Here is a 21323-nt window from a genome sequence, read left to right on the forward strand (position 1 = left end):
CACTTGTCATTGGACTCATGGCCTGTAGTTTTAAATCCCAGGGTATGATACTGTTCCACAAAGTCTTGTCTTTGAAGATGGGATTCATTGAAAATAAGGCTTAGCAAGTAATCAATTAAAGAAAATAATTTTTGTTGTTTGTATGCATAATAGCTACCATTCTGATTGGAGTGAAATGAAATCTTAGAGTGGTTTTGATTTGCATTTCTCTAATTGCTAGTGATGATGAACATTTTTTTCATGTGTTTGTTGATTGATTGTACATCATCTTCTGAGAAGTTTCTATTCAGGTCCTTGGCCCATTTATTGATTGGGTTATTTTTTTTTTTTTTTTTTTTTTTGATGTCTAGCTTTTTGAGTTCTTTATATACCCTAGTGATTAGTGCTCTATCTGATGTGTGAGGGGTAATGATTTGCTCCCAATATGTAGGTTCTCTATTCACCTCACAGATTGTTTCTTATGCTAAGAAGAAACTTTTTAGTTTGAGTCCATCCCATTTATTGATTCTTGATTTTATTCTTGTGTCATAGGAGTTGTATTAAGGAAGTTGGGGACTAATACCACATGATGGAGATTAGGGCCTACTTTTTCTTCTATAGATGGCAGGGTCTCTGGTTGTATTCCTAAATCCTTGATTTATTTTGAGTTGAGTTTTGTGCATGGTGAGAGATAGGGGTTTAATTTCAGTTTGTTGCATATGGATTTCCAGTTTTCTCAGCACCATTTGTTGAAGAGGCTATCTTTTCTCCAATGCATGTTCTTGGCACCTTTGTCTAATATAATATAATTGTAATTTTGTGGGTTAGTCTATATGGCCTCCAGTCTGTACCATTGGTCTCACTAGCCTGTTTTGGTGCCAGTACCAAGTGTTGGCCAGGATGTGGGGGAAAAGGTTCACTCATGCACTGCTGGTGGGATTGCAAATTGGTGCAGCCAAGATGGAAAGCAATATGGAGATTTCTTGGAAAATTGACTATGGAACCATTTGACCCAGCTATCATTCTCCTCGGTCTATATCCAAAGGACTTAAAAATAGCATAATACAGTGACACAGCCTCATCAATGTTTACAGCAGCACAATTTACAATAGCTAAATTGTGGAACTAACCTAGATGCCCTTCAATAGATGAATGGATAAAAAAAGTGGCATATATACATAATGGAATATTACTCAGCAATAAAAGAGAATAAAATCATGGCATTTGCAGGTAAATGGATGGAGTTAGAGAAGATAATGCTAAGTAAAGTTAGCTAATCCCAAAAAGACAAATGCTGAATGTTTTCTTTGATATAAGGAGGCTGATTCATAGTGGGATAGGGAGAAGGAGCATAGGAGGAATAGATGAACTCTAGATAGGGCAGAGGGGTGGGCGGGGAAGGGAGGGGGCATGGGGTAATTAATAATGGTTTAATGTGATGATCACTATTATCCAAAGTACATGTATGAAGACATGAATTGGTGTGAATATACTTTGTATACCACCAGAGATATGAAAAGTTGCGCTCTATATATGTAATAAGAATTGTAACACATTCTGCTGTTATATACAAATAAAATTTAAAAAAAGAAAATAATTTTTTTATTTCTGTCCTTCTAAGCTTTGAAATTGCATGTGCAAACTGTTTTGACAATCAGTTTTATTTGTGTATTCTTTTTCAGTGGTTTAGCTATTTTTAAAATACAGGTTTAGAAGGAAAATATCTGGAGTTTAATTTGGAAAGTGTTAACAGATGATGTTTTAAAACACTTCCCTTCCAGATTGACATAATTCCTTTTACACATCATTTCTCCCTCATTATTTGTTTGCTTTTGTATAGTACATTTGTTACAGTCTATGAACCTACATTGATACATCTTTACCACCTATAATTTTTATTAGGATTCTTTCTTTTTTAAAATATTTTTTAAGTTGTCAAATAACCTTTATTTTATTTATTTATATGTGGTTCTGAGAATCGAACCCAGTGCTTCATACATGCTAGGCAAGTGCTCTGCCACCAAGCCGCAATCCCAGCCCCTTAGGATTCTTTCTTGACATTGTACCTTCTATGGGTTTTGACAAATGCATAAAGATGTATACCCAGCATTATCCATTTTGATATAATTATAGAAGCATGGAACATATCATATTCTTTTTAGGACTCCATTTTTGTGGATATACATGATGGTGAGATTCACTGTGATGTAATTCATATATGTACATAGGAAAATTATTTCGAATTCATTCCACTATCTTCCCTTTTCCTGTCCCCCTCTCTTCCTTTTATTCCCTTTTGTCTAATATACTGAACTTCTACCCCCCAACCACTTATTATGGGTTAGCTTCCACATATCAGAGAAAACATTTGACCTTTTTTTTTTTTTTTTGGAATTGGCTTATTTCACTTAGCATGATGGTCTCCAGATCCATCCCTTTACTGGCAAATGTTATAAAGTCATTCTTCTTAATTCCTGAGTAATACTCCATTGTGTATATAGACCATATTTCTTTATTTATTCATCTGCTGAGGGTAGCTGAGTTGGTTCCATAGCTTAGCTATTATGAATCGTGCTGCTGTAAACATTGATGTAGCTACATCACCGTAGTATGCTGATTTTAAATTCTTTGGATATATACTGAGAAGTGAGATAGCTGGGTCAAATGAGGGTTCCATTTTTTGAGGAATCTCCATACTGCTTTCATAGTGATTGTAGTAATTTGCCATCCCACCAACAATGTATACATTTTCCCCCACATTCTCACTAACATTTATTGTTACTTATATTCTTTTTTTGTTTTATTTGTTCTTTTTAGTTATCCATGATAGTAGAATTCATTTTGATATAATTATACAAGCATGGAATATATCTTATTCTAATTAGGATCCTATTATTATGAATCTATATGATGGTGAGATTCACTATGCTGTATTCATATATGTACATAGGAAAATTATGTCTATTCATTCCACTGTCTTTCCTTTTTTGTACTCCTCTCCCTTCCCTGCATTTCCCTTTGTTTAATCTACTGAATAACTATGATTCCCCCAACATTATTGTTACTTGTATTTGTGATATTTGCCATTCCGACTGGAGTTAGATGAGATATCAGTGTAGCTTTAATTTGCAATTGCTAGAGATGTTGAACATTTTTTTCATATATTTTTGACTATTTCTATTTTTGAGAAGGGTCTGTTCAGTACCTTCGTCTGTTTAATTGATTGGGTTATTGGGTGTGTGTGTGTGTGTGTTAAGTTTTTTGAGTTCTTCTCTAACTCCATCTATTTACCTGCAAATGCCATGGTTTTGTTCTTTTTTAATGCTGAGTAAAATTCCATTGTATATATATGCCACATTTTTAATCCATTCATCCACTGAAGGACATCTAGTTTGGCTCCACAGTTTAGCTATTGTGAATTGTGCTGCTTTAAACATTGATGTGGCTGTGTCCCTGTAGTATGCTATTTTTAAGTCCTATTGGTATAGACTGAGGAGAGGGATAGCTGGGTCAAATGGTGGTTCCATTCCCAATTTTCCAAGAAATCTCCATACTGCTTTCCATATTGGCTGCACCAATTTGCAGTCCCACCAGCAGTGTATGAGTATATAAGGCTGATGAGCTTTTTAAAAGAACAGTTTTTGCAAGGCAGGTTTATTATCTACCAATTTTCTCCATTTTTTTGTTTCATTTTTTTTCTTATTTTGATTTTGACCCTAGAAAGTCTTTATTTCTTCTTAACTTTTTTTAAAAAAATATTTATTCTTAAGTTTTAGGTGGACACAATATCTTTATTTTACATTTACATGGTGCTAAGGATTGAACCCAGTGCCTCATGCATGCTAGGCGAGCACTCTACCACTGAGCCACAACCCCAGCCCCTCTTCTTAACTTTTAAAGGATATTTTATTGGATACAGGCTTTTCATTTGATAGGATTATTTTTCTTTCAAATCTTTAAATATTATTCAGTCTGTTTTTTCTTTTTTGCTTGTTCATGAAGAAAAGTCTGATGTAATTATGATGTCTCTTAAGTAAGATACATTTTCCTCTGGCTTCTCTCCTTTGTTTGATTTTCTAAAGTTTATATTTGTTATGCCTAGATACAGATTTTTGAGGGGAGTACTGGTGATCAAACTCAGGGTCTTATTTCAGCTAGAAATGTTCTCTACCACGAGGCTATACCCCTAGTACTGATTAGATTTTTCATATTGTTTTTTGATGTTCTCTATGCTTGATGTCTACATTAATTTTGAAAAATTCTTGACCACTATTACTTCAGACATTTTTCTTTTTTTAAATAAGCTTCACACATCATCTTTGATTATGCCTCTTATTTTTCTTTTAATCTCAACCAATGCCCCTCTTTATTTTCCTCCCCTTCTGGCATTGACTTGTTCATAAACTAGGACTTTTTTCCCTGTGGGGTATCTCATACTATATCTGTTTCATTTTGGTATTGTTTATTTAATTTGTTCTTCTGATCCCTGGATCTTCTTAAATAGAAGTTAGCTACTTTGGCTTGATTATATTTACAGTCAACATGTTTTGCCAAAAAATACATATATATGCATATGTACGTTTATATAACCTCATGGTTTACAAATTATGTCTATTCCTAGTGATGTTTAAATTTATCAGTGGGTTCAGATGACAGTAGTCTAATCTTTTCTTTGTAAATCTTTCCATCCACCTTTAATCCATTCTTGTTTACCTCTTTTCAAATCAGTTGTTTCATTAGGGAGGGTTTCAAAGTGATTTGTCATTTTGTCATTCTTTTTCTATTAATGATCTGGATTCTTCTCTAATAATTGTTTCCTTAAGCTATCAGAATTATTGTCTACTCTGAAATACAGGTCTCTGCACAGAATGCTTAACTCTCTATTTTTTTTAAATGAATCTTTTTTTTTTTTTTTTTTTTGTAGATGGACACAACACAATGCCTTTATTTTTATGTGGTGCTGAGAGTCGAACCCGGGTCCCACCCATCCTAGGCGAGCACTCTACCACTGAGCCACAATTCCAGCCCCTTAACTCTATATTTTTAATTGCTAATTTCTTTAAAATGATTTTGATAATTTACATATTTTTTTCAATATTTGACCTCTTTATTCATATTTAAGTATTCTTTAAAGTTTTTCTATTAGTTACATTCCTTTTTTAAATTCCTTCTATGGCTTTGTTCCCTTTTGATTAATTTCTCTGTAATTTTGTGTATCATAATTGTTTGTTTGTTTGTTTCTTTTTCCCACTGTGTAACCCGCTTCAGTGCCAGCAGCCTACAGGCAGAGGCCAGGCAGTGGTTCAGAGCCACAGTTTTCTCTGGCATGAGGCACTATGAGAAACCATAATCATTTTTAAAAAGCATATTCTTTAAAAATAAATTCTATGCTGGATGTGGTTGCACATGTCTATTGTCCCACTTACTTGGGATTTGGGAGGTTGAGATGGGAGGATCACCTAAATCCAGGAGTTTTGAGGTAAGCCTTAGCAACATAGCAAGATGCTATCTAAAAAATAAACAAACTCAACTCTTCTAAAATGTTTTTGCTTTAATTTTAAAAATTCCAGGGCTAGGGATATACCTCAATAGTAGTGTGTGCTTGCCTAGCACATGAGAGGTCCCTGGTTAAGTCCCCAGTACCACCAAAAACACACAAAAAAATTCCTATTGCATTCTCACTTTATCTTTTTTCTAACATGTTGAGATGACTGCTCACAGCATTTTATTTTCTTTCATTTATTAATACTCTTTTGAGGCTATGAATTCCTCTTGGCTATATATTCTTTAAATATTTTTATATTTAACATTTAAATATAAATATTATTTAATATTTTAAGCATTCATACTTTAATATTTTAATAGGTAATATTTTAATAGTGACAAAGAATGAGATTAAATATTTTTAACTTATATGATAGGTTAAAACTTTTAAAATAATGAATATTTTTTCTGCTATAAAAATAGTACATACTTATTTTATGCTTGACAAAAATAAGCTTCTATTCTATATAGTATCTTATACTTTTCACATAACAATGCATTCACATCTTTACACATTTGCATATATAAATACACACCATCATTTTAATTCTTGCTAAATGTATTTCACATTAGTCATCATTTTTGTTGCTATTTTTATCATTGTTCATTATCCCAATCATCTTAACTATAAATAATTATATGTTGGGCAGTATAATAAGACTTACATGCGTTTCATTCCCATTTATAAGTGAGAAAACTGATGTTCAGAGAGATTAGATAAGCTTTGAAGTGGCAGAACAGAGATTCATTCAAGTTTATTGGATTACATGCTCATAATCTTAGCTCCTCAAGTTCCTATATCTAAACCAAAATATACTCAATAAATTTTATATTGTCCCCAAATGTCATTTCTAGTTTTTGTTATTATAAGCAATGCTAGTATATAACTTTGTGTATACATGATTAGGTAAAAAAGTTACATGCCATTTTTTCCCTCTAGTTGCTTTTAAGATTTTCTCTTATTTGTTGATTTACAGTTATTTGATTATGTTGTGCTGTAATATAATTCATTTTTAAAAATTCTACTTGTGGTATATTAAAAACATTGAATCTGTAATATCAAATTTAAAAATTTTTGTTCCTATTTCTTTAACTATTTTTTGCTTTACTCTCTTCCCCACAAATCCAGTTAGTTACATGTATGTTAGACTTCTTGATAAGATCCCACATGTCAGTTATGCCCTAGTTATTTTTTCAGCCTTCTTTTTTCTCTACTTTCAGTTTGTTATATTTTAAAGTTAACTTACCTTTTATTCTGCCATATCTACTCTACTGTTTATCCTAAAAGTTATATTTTTACTTCCTTAATTATATGCTGAGTATGTCCATTTCATACACACAGACACACACACATGCACAGCATATCTATCTATAAATACACTTTCTATACTATCTATATAGTTTTCCTCCTGATTTATGGGTCATATTTTCCTATTCCTTTGTATGGCTAGTAATTTTTAAAATTGATGCTGGGCATTATGAATTGTATGTTTTTGGTTGCTGAATTTTATCATTTAAATAATTTCAATTTTATTTAAGTAATATTGTATAATGGAGAGACTAGGAATCTAGCTCATTCTTGCTTAAAGTGCTTTCCTGGCATGTGTGAGACCTTGAATTCAGTCCTCAGCACTGAAGGAAGGAAGGAAGGGAGGGAGGGAGGGAGGGAGGGAGGGAGGGAAAAAAAAGAAAGAGTAAAAGAATAAAGGATAATGCAGTCTTATAAATTTTTCATAATTTTCTAGCTTCTGTTTTATGATTGTTTTCTTTTTTTTTAAAATGGTATCTCATGGTTTTTGTTTTTGTTTTTAATTTTAAAACTTAGCTCGCCTCAGATGGGTGGGCCCCGGGTTCAATTCTCAGCACCACATAAAAATAAAGGCATTTATTTATTTTTATGTGGGGCTGAGGATCGAACCCAGGGCCTCACATCTGTGAGGCAGGTGCTCTACCACTGAGCCACCACCCCAGCCCCTGATTGTTTTCTTTTATCCCATTGTAGATGCAGATTTAAATATTTGAGGTATTTTTGTGAGCATTTAAAAAAAGAAATTTGTCGGTGTACCCAGAAAACATTACATACACTCTTTTATTATCTGAAATCCAGAATCATGGCAACATATTGGCTGCTTGGATCATTGCTGGGAATTAGAGGAAGAAAGTCTTACAGATAATACATAGTACACACATAGAAATTTGTTTACTGAAACCTTCAACTTCTTTTATGGTAGAGATAACTTAAGCGCTGGAGGAATTAAAACTGGAGGAATCAGTATGGAATCAGGTCAAGTAAACGTTTCTCTCTTTTTTTTTTCCCCCTATTTCAGGCATGTTCCCTGGAACCTTCACGAGCCCAAAATAGGCGAATTTCATTTCACTGGAAACCTGGACGTGATGTATGTGTTCATGTTTTAATTGCCCAATTCTGTGGCTTAGAGACAGGGGTTTGGTTTTGGGAATCAGATGTAATAAAAGGGGACACCTGATTTTCTACTTTTAAAACTATCAGAGAGCTCTGATAATTTTTGTTTCCTGGATGGAAAACCTCTTAAGCAGGGAGTCTGTCCCAGTGAACCATAGATCTTAGTGTCACAGTGTGGTTTAGAAATTGTTCATCCAGTATTCTACGGTGTTAATCTATCATATAGAACCTGCTCTGGTACTTAATAATAGGAGATTTCTAGACTATAGTTTATAGGACTTCTAAGATATGACAGAAGTAGAGTAACTGTTTATTCAAAAATATGTGTATCTGCAACAATTTGACATTATCTTTGGTGCTGGAAATGGATAGACAGCACTGTGCTTTGAAGAATAAAGATTCTCCTTTTTCTTTCTTTTTTTTTTTTGGTGCTGGGGATTGAACCCAGGGACTTATGCATGCAAGGCAAGCACTCTACCAACTGAGCTATATCCCCAGCCCGTGGTATAAAGGTGTATTAAGAATTGTAATGCAAAAGAAAAAAAAATAAATCAATAAGAGAGTTCATGTATAATGGCATAATTTGGCGTGAACATACTTTATATACAGAGTTATGAAAAATTGTGCTATGAATGGATAATTATGAATGTAATGCATTCCACTATTGTCATGTATGAAAGAAATAAATTAAAAAAATAAAGTGCAAGAATCCTAAAAACAGACAAACAAAAAAGAATAAAGATTCTCTGCCAAAAACAGGCAAATACAACATACCAAGGATATACAGACCAAACTATGGAAACAAATCAGGAAAGATAATGTGAACATACAGCTGAGGAAAGTTTCAAATTTGAACAAGAGTTAACTAGAAGGGGCTGGATGGTATTTCAGGTGGAGTGTATATCACCTAAGGTGATGTCAGATGCTAAAAAAGGTAAGCCTTATATTCCATTGACAATAAATATTTTTATTCAAGTAGAATTTGAAGTAGATATTTCTGATGTACATATATATCTCAGTTCGAGTTAATAATTTGAGGGTTTCAGGGTCTTTTCTATCTTATGCTGTCATAATCTTTCATACATAACTTCCAAACCACTGAACTTTTCTGCCTCCAGCTAGCAAGTTGAATAAACAACACAAAGAATCTCCTTCAGAAGTTGCAAGAGATTGCTTCTGTTCACACCTTATGGGCTGGAAATCAATCACATAGCCCCATCTAGTGCTTGATGGCTTAGAAGTGTAGTTGAACTGTATGTCAGAGAAGAAAAAGGAATAGATTTTCTGGTTAACTTTCTGCCACACATCTTATTTATTTTTTATTTGTTCTAATTAGTTATACATAACAGTAGAATGCATTTTGACACACCATACATAAATGGAGTATAAATTCATATATGTCTGGTTGTACATGATGTAGGTCATGTAATCATATATGAACATGTCCAATTCATTTCTACCCCCATTCTCCCTCCCCTCCCATCACTCCCCTCTGTCTATTCCAAAATACCACTATTCTACCCCTACGCATATTGTGTATTAGCATCTGCATATCAAAGAAAACATTTGGCCTTTGATTCTTTGGGATTGGCATATTTCACTTAGCATGATATTTGCCAGTTCCATCCATTTACTGGCAAATGCCATAATTTCATTTTTCTTTAAAGCTAAGTATTATTCCATTGTGTATGTATATCACAATTTCTTTATCCATTCATCTGTTGAAGGGCACCTAGTTTCATCCCATAGTTCAGCTATTGTGAATTGTGCTGCTGTAAACAGTGATGTTGCTAAGTCACTGTAGTATGCTGATTTTAAGTCCTTTGGGTATAATCCTAGGAGAGTGATGACTGGGTCAAATGGTGGTTTCATTCCAAGTTTTCTTAGGAATCTCCATAGTGGTTGCACCAATTTGAAGACCCACCAGGAATGTTTGAGTGTACCTTTTCCCCCACATCCTGCTACCATTTATTGTTGCTTGTATTCTTGATGACTGCTTTTCTGACTGGAGTGAGATGGAATCTCAGTGTAATTTTGATTTGCATTTCTCTAATTGCTAGAGATGTTGGAACATTTTTTTTCATATATTTGTTGATCAATTGAATTTCTTCTTCTATGAAGTGTCTGTTCAGTTCCTTTTTCCATTTTATTAATTGGGTTATTTGTGGGGTTTTTTTGCCATTAATAAGTTTATTGAGTTGTTTATATATCGTGGAGATTAATATACTATTTGAGGTGCACCACGTCTTATTTCCTGGGATCTGCAAGTAATGCTCTTCTACTTTTAAGTGGAGATACTGTCAAAAAGTAAAGCTGGAGATTTAGCAATATTCAGATCTTGGCCTTATATACCATGCTACAGATTTTGGGACCCATTCTAAGAGCACTGGGGAGTCACTTGAGGAATTTTGATTTGGGAAACTTGTATTTACATTTAGAAAGATCATTCTACAAGGTGTGTGTGTGTGTGTGTGTGTGTGTGTGTGTTTTGCTGGGGATGGAACTTGGGTTTTCATGCATGCTGTGCAAATGTAGTACTATTTAACTATGTCCCCAAACCCTGGCAATATTTTTAAGTGGCAACATAACAGAGAAATTAAAATTTCATTTCTGGAGATTCTCTGCCTGAATTTTAATTTTAGTTTTCCCATTTACCAAAATTGTACCTTGAGAAAGTTCTAACCATTAAAGTCTGTATTTTCTTTTCTTTTTTTTTTTAAAGAGAGAGAGAGAGAGAGAGAGAGAGAGAGAATTTTAATATCTATTTTTTAGTTTTCGGCGGACACAACATCTTTGTATGTGGTGCTGAGGATCGAACCCGGGCCGCACGCATGCCAGGCGAGCGCGCTACCGCTTGAGCCACATCCCCAGCCCTAAAGTCTGTATTTTCTTAACTGTAAAAATAGAGAACACACTGATACCTATCTTATACCATTATCCAAAATAATATAAAACTTAAATTGAGCAGTAGTGCCTGATGCCAATACAACATAAATATTAGTCCTATTGTTCATGGTGACACTGTATTGATAGTAATTGGAGAATGTCTGAATGATAATAAGAACCAAGAAAGTAAATCAATCAATCATTCTAATAACCCAGGTGCAAAATGAGCCAATCTGATTGCAGTAGGATATAGAGGAAGGATAAACATGATTTTGTTCCTGACACAGTAGGAGGTGAGGAAGAATGAGGTGAAAACATGATTTGTAAATTTCTGCCCTAAGTCGTTTCCTGGATGGTGGTGCCATTCAAAGTGCAAGGCAGTTAGTGGATTTGCTTGGGAATACTGGAGTTGTTTAGGAATTCTGGGCTTTCACTTTAATACTCTTCTCTCCAGTGCCTTGACAGAGCCTATTTCTAACTGAGTGTTGATCTCCTCCAGAATGTCTTCTGTAAGGACTTTTGTGGGCCAGGCTGGGAGTTTCATTCATTCCAACCTCAGAAGAATTCAAAGAGAAAGAAACAACAGGTTTACTGATCTCAGCATTCAATGTGAAGTTATTGTTATTGCTTTGTTTCCTAGGGCTTTTATAACCACAGCTTCAGAGGTGGGACTCTGGGTCATTCTGTGTCCAGGACCCTACATTGGTAGTGACTTAGATCTTGGAGGCTTGCCCAGGTAAGTTGTGATCTAAGGGTGACTGCACATGCCCCATAAGCACATTCAAATGGAACTTAGAGCAAAGTGTTTTGCTTTGTTTTCTATGTCCTTTTTTTTTTTTTTATCTGCACTATTTTGTCCATAGTGAATGAACCATAAAGTATTTGGGACTATATAGTATTTTAAAATAAACCTCTATCTCTACAATGCAGATGGGGTAGAGTTCATATTTATTCTTAAAATAAACTAATGGCTACCCTTAAGCAATATCTTCATGAGTTCTAGGGTTTGTGGTAGCAATACAAATATCAAGGCCAATATCCCTTTTTAAAGAGGAGTTTTATTGTTATTGTTTTGTTTCAGGTCTTTTTTTATTGTAGTAAAATATACATAATAAGAAATCTTCCATTTTAACCACTTAAAAGGATTCATTTCCATGATATCAACTACATTCAAAATATTGAACATCACTACCATTATCTAGTTCCAGAATGTTTCATCCCTCCAAAAGAAAACCCTGTACCTCAATCCCTCCCCATTTTTTCTCCTCTTCAATTACAATGGCAACCAATATTCTACCCTTTGACTCTACAGATTTGCCCATGCTGGATATTTCATGTAATTGGAATTAGACAATATGTGGCCTTTGTGTCTTTTTTTCACTTCACATAATGTTTTCAAGGTTTATTCACCTTGTAGCATGTGTTAGTACTTCATGCCTTTTTATAGTCTGGTAATTTCCAGTAATGAGGTTCCCTTGCTACCAGCTTCAAAATAGCTTTATAAAAAATCTCATTCTAGACTAGAATTTGGCAAACTCTTCCAGATTGTAAATATTTTAGACTTTATGGGCCATATGCAGTCTCTATTGCAACCATTCAATTCTGCTGATGTAGCACAAAAGTTCCTGTGGCAATATATAAATTATTGGCTATGACGTTCTGCCAATAAAACTTTATTTACAGAAACAACATGTCTGATTTGGCCTTTGGGCTGTAGTTGGGTGAGCTCTGCTCTAGATCATTGTTACATACCTCACCCTTGCATTTTGAGGAAAGACTATGGATAACCTTTATCAGCTGTTTGTAGCTGGTACCCATTGCTCTTTCTTGAAGCTGGATTAAACCTTCACAAGTACAATTGTGTATTTGCAAATGTAGGCTGTCTGTGTTTTCAACCTTCTACACTTGAACATTTCTTAATTTTGTCTCCCATTCCAAGTCTGAGTCTCCCTTTTTTGATCTTAGCTGGTTACTCAAGGATCCAAAAATGAAGCTGCGGACAACTTACAAGGGCTTCATTAAAGCAGTGGATTTATATTTTGATCATCTGATTTCCAGGCTGTTGCCATTGCAGGTAAAACCCAATCATCCATTTATGCAACTATGGAAAGTAATCACCTGTGTTGATTTCTTGAGGGCTTACCACTTTCTATGCACTCTGAAGCAGGAAGAATATTATTTGCTAATAGGATAGTTACATAGTTATTTCTATGCATGTGCTCTGTAAACTCAAAAAAATATAGTCTTTTTTCTACCATTAGAATCACTCTCAAATTCTCATCTTCTTGACCTTTAGTATAACCGGGGAGGCCCCATCATTGCTATGCAAGTTGAGAATGAATATGGTTCATATTATCTGGATAAAAAGTACATGCCATATGTCAAAAAGGTAAGTGCTTCTTTAAATTTTCTCTGTATTTACATACATCTCTTCTCACTAACAAAATGAGAACACCAAATAAAAAGTTTGTAGAGCCAACATATCCTGAGTACTTGTAGGCTTGCAGGAACCATGGGATATGAAAGTGAAGATTCAGTTTCATTTTTCCATGCATTTACATTCTAGAGTAAGGACTGAACACACAATGCTAATGTAAAGCGAAAAGTGATGTTAAGATATATTTTCTGTGGGTATTTCCGCTCTCTTTTAGTTGATGTTTACATAATGCATACTTTCAACTTTTCTGTATCCATTTGTTTAAGGTACATGTCTTATAAGTAATATATAATTGGAATTTGTTTTTGTTAATTTATTATGAAAATTCTTGCCTTGTAGATGAGGTTATTTGATTTGTTTACATTCAATATAATTGCTGATGTATTTTATTTAAATTTACCATCTTATTATTTTTCTGTTTGTCTTATCGTTTTTGAGGTCCCTTTCTTTTGTTCTTTTGGATTGATTATTTTTTATTATTCTGTTTTCTCCTCTCCTAGCTTTCTCTGCATTTTTTCACTGTTCTTTTAATATTTTCCATACAGTGTTAAGTTTCTACTCTTGAATTATTACCATCTAAGTTAATATGTTTGCCAATTCCAGGGAAAAATCAACTTTAGAACAGTTTGATTATATTTTACTCCATTTTACCTTAGGTATTATTGTTATCATTTGTTTTAATGCTATGTATACTTTTTACCCACAGATATTGTTATTACTTGTATTATATAGAGTTAATGATTACTTAGATTTACTCAGATATTTTTTGTTTCTTCCCCTCTATCTCTGTAAGTATGAGTTTTCATCTCATAATTTCCTCTGCTTTTAGTATTTTCTTTGTTGCAGGTGTGCTCATAACAAACTCCTTTACCTTTGTTTGTTTGAAATATATCTAGTTTGCCATTATTATTTTGTTTTTTCTTTTTTGGTGCTGAGATAGAACCCATTGGCATTTTACCACTGGGCTATTCCAAGCCCCAACCCCTTTTTTAAAATCTTGAGAAAGGGTCTAAGTTGCTTAGGGCCTCACTAAGTTGCTGAGGTTGGTCTCAAACTTGCAATCCTCCTGCCTCAGCCTCATGAATCACTGGGATTAGAGGCATGAGCTATCATGCCTGGGTTAACATTATTTTTTGAAGAATTTTTTTTGCTGTATATAAAGTCCTAGGTTGGTAGTTATTTTCCTTGTAGGTTTTTCAAGCATCCAATATGGCTCTCATTTTTTCCTTTGAGGATAAAGTTTTTTTTTTTTTTTGGTTGTTGTTTTGCTTGTTTTTTTTATTCTGGCTGTTCCTAATCCTTTTCTCCCCACAACAAAATACTAAGATTGCCTAGGTGTAATTTTCTTACTAGTTTATCCAGTTTGCATATTTTTTACTCTTCAATTTGTGGATTGAAGTCTTTATCAGTTTTGGAAAATTCTCAAATGTATATGCTGCTTTTCTTCTCAGGTTGTGTATTATGTATTTCAAATACATAAATGTTAGATGTTTTCATCATGTATCACATATTTATCATTCTGTTTAGATTTTTCTCTAAGCCATCTTCTAATTCATTAATTTTCTCTTTGGCTTTGTCTAAGTTAATGTCAAATTCATTCTATTAAGTTTTGACTTCAGATAGTTTGACTTTTGTTTCTAAAATTTTTATTTAATTCTTTTCGTTAATCAATGTTTGTAGTAAATCAGCAAAGCTTTAATAATATTATTTCTGTGTAATTTTTTTAAACTACAGGCATGGGATGAAGGGAAAAACATTCTACAGATATTTAGTGTATCTTGATGGTCATGGTATAGCACTGAGTAAAGTTAGGTGGGTTCTTTGTCTTATGGATTTGAAGAATGAAATCCATGGACACAGGGTGAGAGCAAAGTAATAATATTTATAAAAGTAAAAGAAAGAAGGCAGAACTCCCAAAGGAGGAGGGGGTCCCAAAAGCAGGGTTACCAATGGGTGTCTGTTGTCTTGGGGTTTGTATAAATCTACAGCTAGCCCTGACCTAATCCTAAGTATGGCACTCAGAGACCAAGAGCTTTTCAACCTTTCATCCAGTCAGGTTACCATGCCTTTTTGGGGGAGGGTATCTGGGAACTAGGCAAGAGATGTCTCACTATCAGTTAGTTTTTCTGGTTACACAGGAATTGGCCTGACCTTGATGAGGCTTAACTTCTTATGTCTGTAGCCTCTTAGCCCTGCTACACAGAAACTTGATCTTGGAGGGGCCCAAGTTTCCTATCTGTCTGTTTTAATTCTATCCCACCTCATTCCCCATTCTGATGAGGTGATCCTAACTGCTTTTGAGGAAGAAGGGCAATGACAACTTTAGGAGTATTGATGGGAATAGCAATTAGGATCCCTCTATAGAGGTCTAATGGGCCCCTACAGAAGTCAGGTAGTACCTCAATGGCAGTTTTTGTTTCCATGACCATCTGGAGTTTAATGAACTCTGTGGGTACCTTACACATCAGGGCAGTCCAGAGGTCCTTGATGGTGGTTGGTGGGTGATTGGAATAGGTATACATAGGTCAGGGTTCATGCAAGAAGAACAATAAACAAGACAGTAAAGTATTATTATCTGTAAACAATTAACATAGAAACAATCAGTGTTATAAGCCAGTCTCTGAAGACTATGAAGACAGTACTTATTAGAGTTTAATATGTGGTTTATATACCTTTGATTTGTGACCATTAGACCATTCAAGGCTTTAGAAACATTAGCAGTGTTGCTGGAAACATGTATACAACATTTAGTTTTTATAGTGGCACAGATGTCCCCTTGAACTGTGGAATGCCATTTCTGTAAAATAGATTTCTGTAAAATAGATTTCTGTAAAACAGCTTTCTCATTGTTGTTACCTCTGTGTTGGTAGAAGAGTCCCTGTGTCAATTACAACTCTCTTGGTAAAGTTAGGGCTTTCATGTGCCACATTATATCATTTAGACCAATCTGAGGGATAAATATCAAGGTTAGATAATCATTCCAGTGAAAAACAGAGTTTACCTGTGTAGGAGTTCAGGAAAATTCTTAGGTCTCAAATTGACTCATTACAAGCCTGTGACTCTAGTAGCATCTTTTGTGATAGTTGTCAGGTGCTCTTGTACAAGAATCCTTTCTTTATAACCTACTAGTTTTACTTGTTTTGGAGAGGATTGACACAAGTGTATATCTCAAGTTACATTAAAAAATCCATTATCTTTTTTTTTTAATGTCCATGTATGACTATACTTTGGTTAGTTTCCTGCCAGGTGTTTAAGACAAAGTTGGTAAAAAAATTGACCTTTTTCCTATATGCTATTAAAAATCATCTGAGATTTTGTCATGGATCACTGTTAGGAACTTGTGAGAAGCCTCTTGGCTCCTTTATCTTTCTTCTACCAGTCATGCTATCTGCCAGGATGGCAGTCTTGCCAACTACATGTGGCTTCCCTTGAAATTTCAGGGACATTTACCTTTCCAGTGACTTTCCTCTTTGCAGAATGTGCATTGGTTGGCTTTTTGTTCTCTAGGGTCTTCACAATCCCCTGATCAAGAGGTCAGGTGACTCACTGGAGTTGCAGGGACCTTAAAGAAGTCCTGTTGTTCCCTGAGTTCTGGATGATCTTAGGGGGCAAAGGTCAAAATATTGGCTACTTTTTCCTTGGCCCTTTTACTTAGAGACTTTTGTCTCTAAGTTTGGATTTTAAACATCTAGTAGTCCACTTTTGCCATTCTTGAAATTGGAGTAATAGGTTGTAACTTTAATGTTTATAATTTTACAGTTATTCCTTTTGTTTAACTAGGGTATCAGTTTTATAGTTACTCCTTTTGTTTAATTATGGTTAATATCAGTACTGGAAGTCAGCATTATATTCTCTCGTCCTAGAGGTAATGCTTTATTATCTCAACTCAGGATATTCTGATAGAAGTAGTACTTCTGTAAAACACTAAGAGGTAATAGTTATAAAGTAAAATTAGCAAGAACTTGATTTGTAAACCCAATAGACACAAGAAGTTATCTTGATAGGTAATGTTATAAAAAAAAAAAATTGGCCTTTGCTTTCTCCCTGATGTCTATCCAGTAATGAAGACAAGGTTTTGAGAAAAAGGAAAAAGAAGTTTTGTTTCTTTGTTAGCAAAGGAGAAATATAGATGACTAATTACCTGGTTCTTTATAAAAAGGTGATTTAATGGCTACATTTCAGTTGCCCCCCTCTTTAGGGTCATAATTTATTTGCAGCTTTGAGAGCTATTTTTTTTTAGATTTTTTTGGCAACACTGAATTATTTCTTTCCTCTGGTATGTGAGCCCAGGGATAGACAACTCAGCCCAGAATGAAAAGAAATGTAATCTCCCTTCCCCCAATGTTAGGGAGGGGAAGATGGAGAAAAGAAAAAATTGTGTCAGTTTTAAAATAAGATGCAGAGCAGCAAGGTCTACACTCAGAGCATGAAGTAGACTCTGTTATAATGAGAGCAGATCAATGATTTAAGGAATGTTGTTGTTTTTAAACGTGAAGAACTAGATTTTATTCTCTATCAAAATATTAGAAGTTGACCATAGGGAAAAAATGCTTAAATAACTTTGACTGTGATTATAGCCAAATTAATTGCCCACAAATTTTTTGAGATTTACTTTTCACAAACCATTTGTAACTTAATTAGATACTCTGTAATTTCTTTTATCCTTAGTTTTGTCTTTTATTTCAAAAGGACTTTAAGACAAAAATATTATAACTAGGACAAAATATTATTCTACTCTACAAGATACTTTCTCTTTCAGAAACATTTATTTTTACCTATTATTTTTTCTTAAGATATATTTTCATATTTATAATGTTCTTGTAACTTTCCTAGTTGCTGACCTTTTAAAGTATACATTCTGAAACAATCTATGAAATTTCTGAATTTAGACAATAATAAGATGAAATACTTTATGCTTTTCTTATAGTTTTTTCATCAAAACACAACTTGGTTTCTTTTTGTTCCTTGCATGTAGAACAACACATGTAAGTATAATTCTCTAGTCACCTTGTTTTTTAGTGAAGACCCAACAATTTATAAAATGTATTTAATAGACCCATATATATGTTGTCTTACAGATTTTAAGAAGCCAAGAATACTTGGATTTATATTTAGCAGTTGATGTTTAGTATTTTAACCTTGCAAATTAATCAGATGTCTCTTCTAACAAACACATTTATAAAGATTAAACCCATTGTGTTAAGTCTAATTTACCCATTTTAGTTATTAACTTTGGGTTACCCTTGAAAACCAAAATATCAGACAAGTCTACTTAATGTTTTAATCATCTTTTTCCTGTTGAAGAAAAACCCTGGAAGCAATGAACATTGCACCTTAAACAGTTTATAAAAACCAACACTCTATGTGTCAGGAATTTAAAACAGTCTTTAGTATTATTTAACCAGTTTAAGTCATGTAAAATAAAAGGAATTTAGTTCTATTTATTTATATTTATGAGTGTTCATTTATCTACATGCCAATTTTTGTACCATGCACATGATAATATAGACACAAGCACATATGTCAACACAACATATAAACACAGGTGTGCACATATTCATAAAATAGACAGGAAACAAAGATTGTATAGCTTTGAACCAGGTATTAGATCCCCCACAGATAGAAGATAAAATACCTACAGATTTTTCTTACACACACTGTAAGATTTAACTCTTAAGAAATTAAAATAGAGCTTGTCAGAAATTTTTAAAGTACGACTTGGACATGGGAATAGCCTTACATTTGGGAGATGTTAGAAATAGAATCTGTTATCCATGGGGATGCTGAAATCAAAGGTTCAGGTGGCCACTTGTCCTCCACAGGGACAGATCCACTTCCAACATAACCACTGTTTATTTTCCCTCCTTTGAGCTCTTCACAGGAGACATTCTCTTTCCCTTTCTATTGTATTTGAAAGTTAACCCTTGGATAACGGCCTCTGAATAAAAACAACAGGAAAAAAATAGAAGCTAGAAATTCAGGTTAGACCAAACAAAACTAATTGGTGCAGGACTGAAGGTGAATTCATAAGAAAAGCCTTGAGCTCAGCAATAGACAGAGTCTTTGAGAAAATGGCATAGCCGTAATTACTCTAGTAAAGAGCAAATAGAACATCTTTATCGAATCAGAGTGCACTTTTGGATCAGATTAGAGTCAGCTCAGATACTTAAAGTGGGAACCTATGAAGTGCCAAGGAAGAGATTTTCAAGAAAAAAATTTTTTTTTACTCGAGAGAAGAGAAAACCATGTAGCAATTAAGGCATTTTTTGACATTCCCGGGCCTGTTTTGTCAGCATCCTGAAGTTGAATTCCTTTGATTTTGGGCAGTGCCTGCTAAGTTGTTCCTGAAGCAGAATGTGGACTTTTTAGGCATCCTCAAGAGTTCTGGGGCCTGGTGCAGCTGGACTTTTCAGATTCCCTTCCTATTTCTTTCTTTTTCTAGCATTTAAAGAAGGACTTGGAAAAGGGCAGAATCCCAGAGCATAACAAAAGAGAAAACAGTCTTTTCTGTCCCATAACAGCTTGGATTTGAAATTGACACTTTTGATTTGTTTTATTTTGTTTTGTTTTTGGTCTCACATCAGTTTGGGCACTTGCTCATGCAGCTTACATTCCAGAGAGATATTAGGCAGGCAGCTAAGGAACAGAGAAAGCAGTCATTTTGAGCATGAAAGGCAAAAAAAAACCCTTATACATAGGGCACTTTTGACATTTCCCCCTTTTTGTAAAACAAATCCACCTGTAATATGGTATTACAGTTTATGTTTCTCTCCAGTGGCTGTTTTTCCCATCCCCTAGTTGGTAACTAGGCCAGGCTTGGGTGCTGAAAAATGTCAGGCGTTTTATTTTTCAATGTCTGAAAATCAAATTGACCTAAATTTTTCAAAACAAGTATCACCTGGTATTTTTTTTTTTACTTCTCTTCCATGAGTGGCTGAGGAAAAGGTTGAAGCCTACTGAGTTATATGTTCTGACCGATGTGGCTTAAAATACTTTGAGGGAGTATTTCACATCTTTAAGGACAAAAAAGGAGAACAAAGCATCCTCTGCGATCTTTGTTTCAGCTGTGCCCAGGGCATCCTCTGGTATCTTCCTTGTCTATGGGAAGCCATAACAAATTTTATCTGCCCTTACAGGTGTGACTTGTAACTGTGAAATCATGACACCCTTAGATGAGCTACTTGTCTTCTGTGATAAATTCTGGATTGTGTGTGCTGGCCTACCATCAGTTGAAAAACTTTTTGAGGGAAAACTGGGCCTCACTCAGAATGGAGGATACTAACTTCTTGCTAATTACTGCAGTTAGGAGAGGGCATTTGCCAGCTGTTTGTTCCCTTAAAATTTGTCTTAAATGTTTCCTTTGTCTTTTGGACCCTCATACTCACAGGACCATGGTCTCATATTTTTTTGCTCAATTTGCATGAGAGACAAGCCTGATAGTGCTCCAGTTGATGTCCCCAATTGAGAAAGGCAAATAATCTAGCTCCCTGAACTAGGTGAGATAAAGGATAGTTTGCTATAGTTTCATGAGAGTAAACTTTTGGTCTTTTTTCCTGCAGGATTTTTATGGGGCAGCTGCTTAGAAAACATACTAAGTCTGAATTTGAGGCAAATCAAAGAATTTTATTTTACTTATCTTTTCCTGGCCAGGGATGCTTCTTTCAGAGTCCACGTGGCCTTCTGATAGAAGCGCCAGATTGTCTGTGGTTCCAATATTTAAGGAAGAAAACCACATCCTATGGAATCTGAGAGTTGCAAGCAAGCAGGATACAAAGGCTAAAAAAGCGTTTAGTAGAGTAAAACCAGACAACCACATCCTGGGTTCGAGTACAGTTGTGGTGGTACATCCTGAGTTTGAGTACATTTGCAGGTGTATGAAGCACAGAAAAACAATTTTTTAATAATTTAAAAAACCCAGCTTATATAAGAGTTTCACACAGGAACCTAAAGATGGAGTCACTATGGCTGTACTTACTTATACTTGTCTATAACTTATTTCTTATATTTAACTATTGTTCTACTGGCCTCTACCTATCTGTAACTTAACCTATATTT

At 34.4% G+C, this 21323-nt stretch overlaps 1 protein-coding gene and 1 pseudogene across 1 annotated transcript in view; one reads left to right on the forward strand and one right to left on the reverse strand.

Moving 5' to 3' along the window:
* The window catches only part of LOC114100721 (beta-galactosidase-1-like protein 2), a 48184-nt gene that overhangs the window by 752 nt on the left and 26109 nt on the right, over positions 1-21323 (forward strand). The window contains exons 3-6 of the mRNA XM_071616997.1: positions 7851-7919; positions 11472-11567; positions 12797-12905; positions 13128-13220. Coding sequence (XP_071473098.1) covers positions 7851-7919; positions 11472-11567; positions 12797-12905; positions 13128-13220 — 367 coding nt within the window. The remainder of the gene's footprint in view (positions 1-7850; positions 7920-11471; positions 11568-12796; positions 12906-13127; positions 13221-21323) is intronic.
* On the reverse strand, positions 5228-5370 carry LOC114100753 (small nucleolar RNA SNORA42/SNORA80 family; annotated as a pseudogene).

Source organism: Marmota flaviventris, chromosome 9, assembly GCF_047511675.1.
Source record: "Marmota flaviventris isolate mMarFla1 chromosome 9, mMarFla1.hap1, whole genome shotgun sequence".
In the NCBI taxonomy this organism is placed as follows: Eukaryota; Metazoa; Chordata; class Mammalia; order Rodentia; family Sciuridae; genus Marmota; species Marmota flaviventris.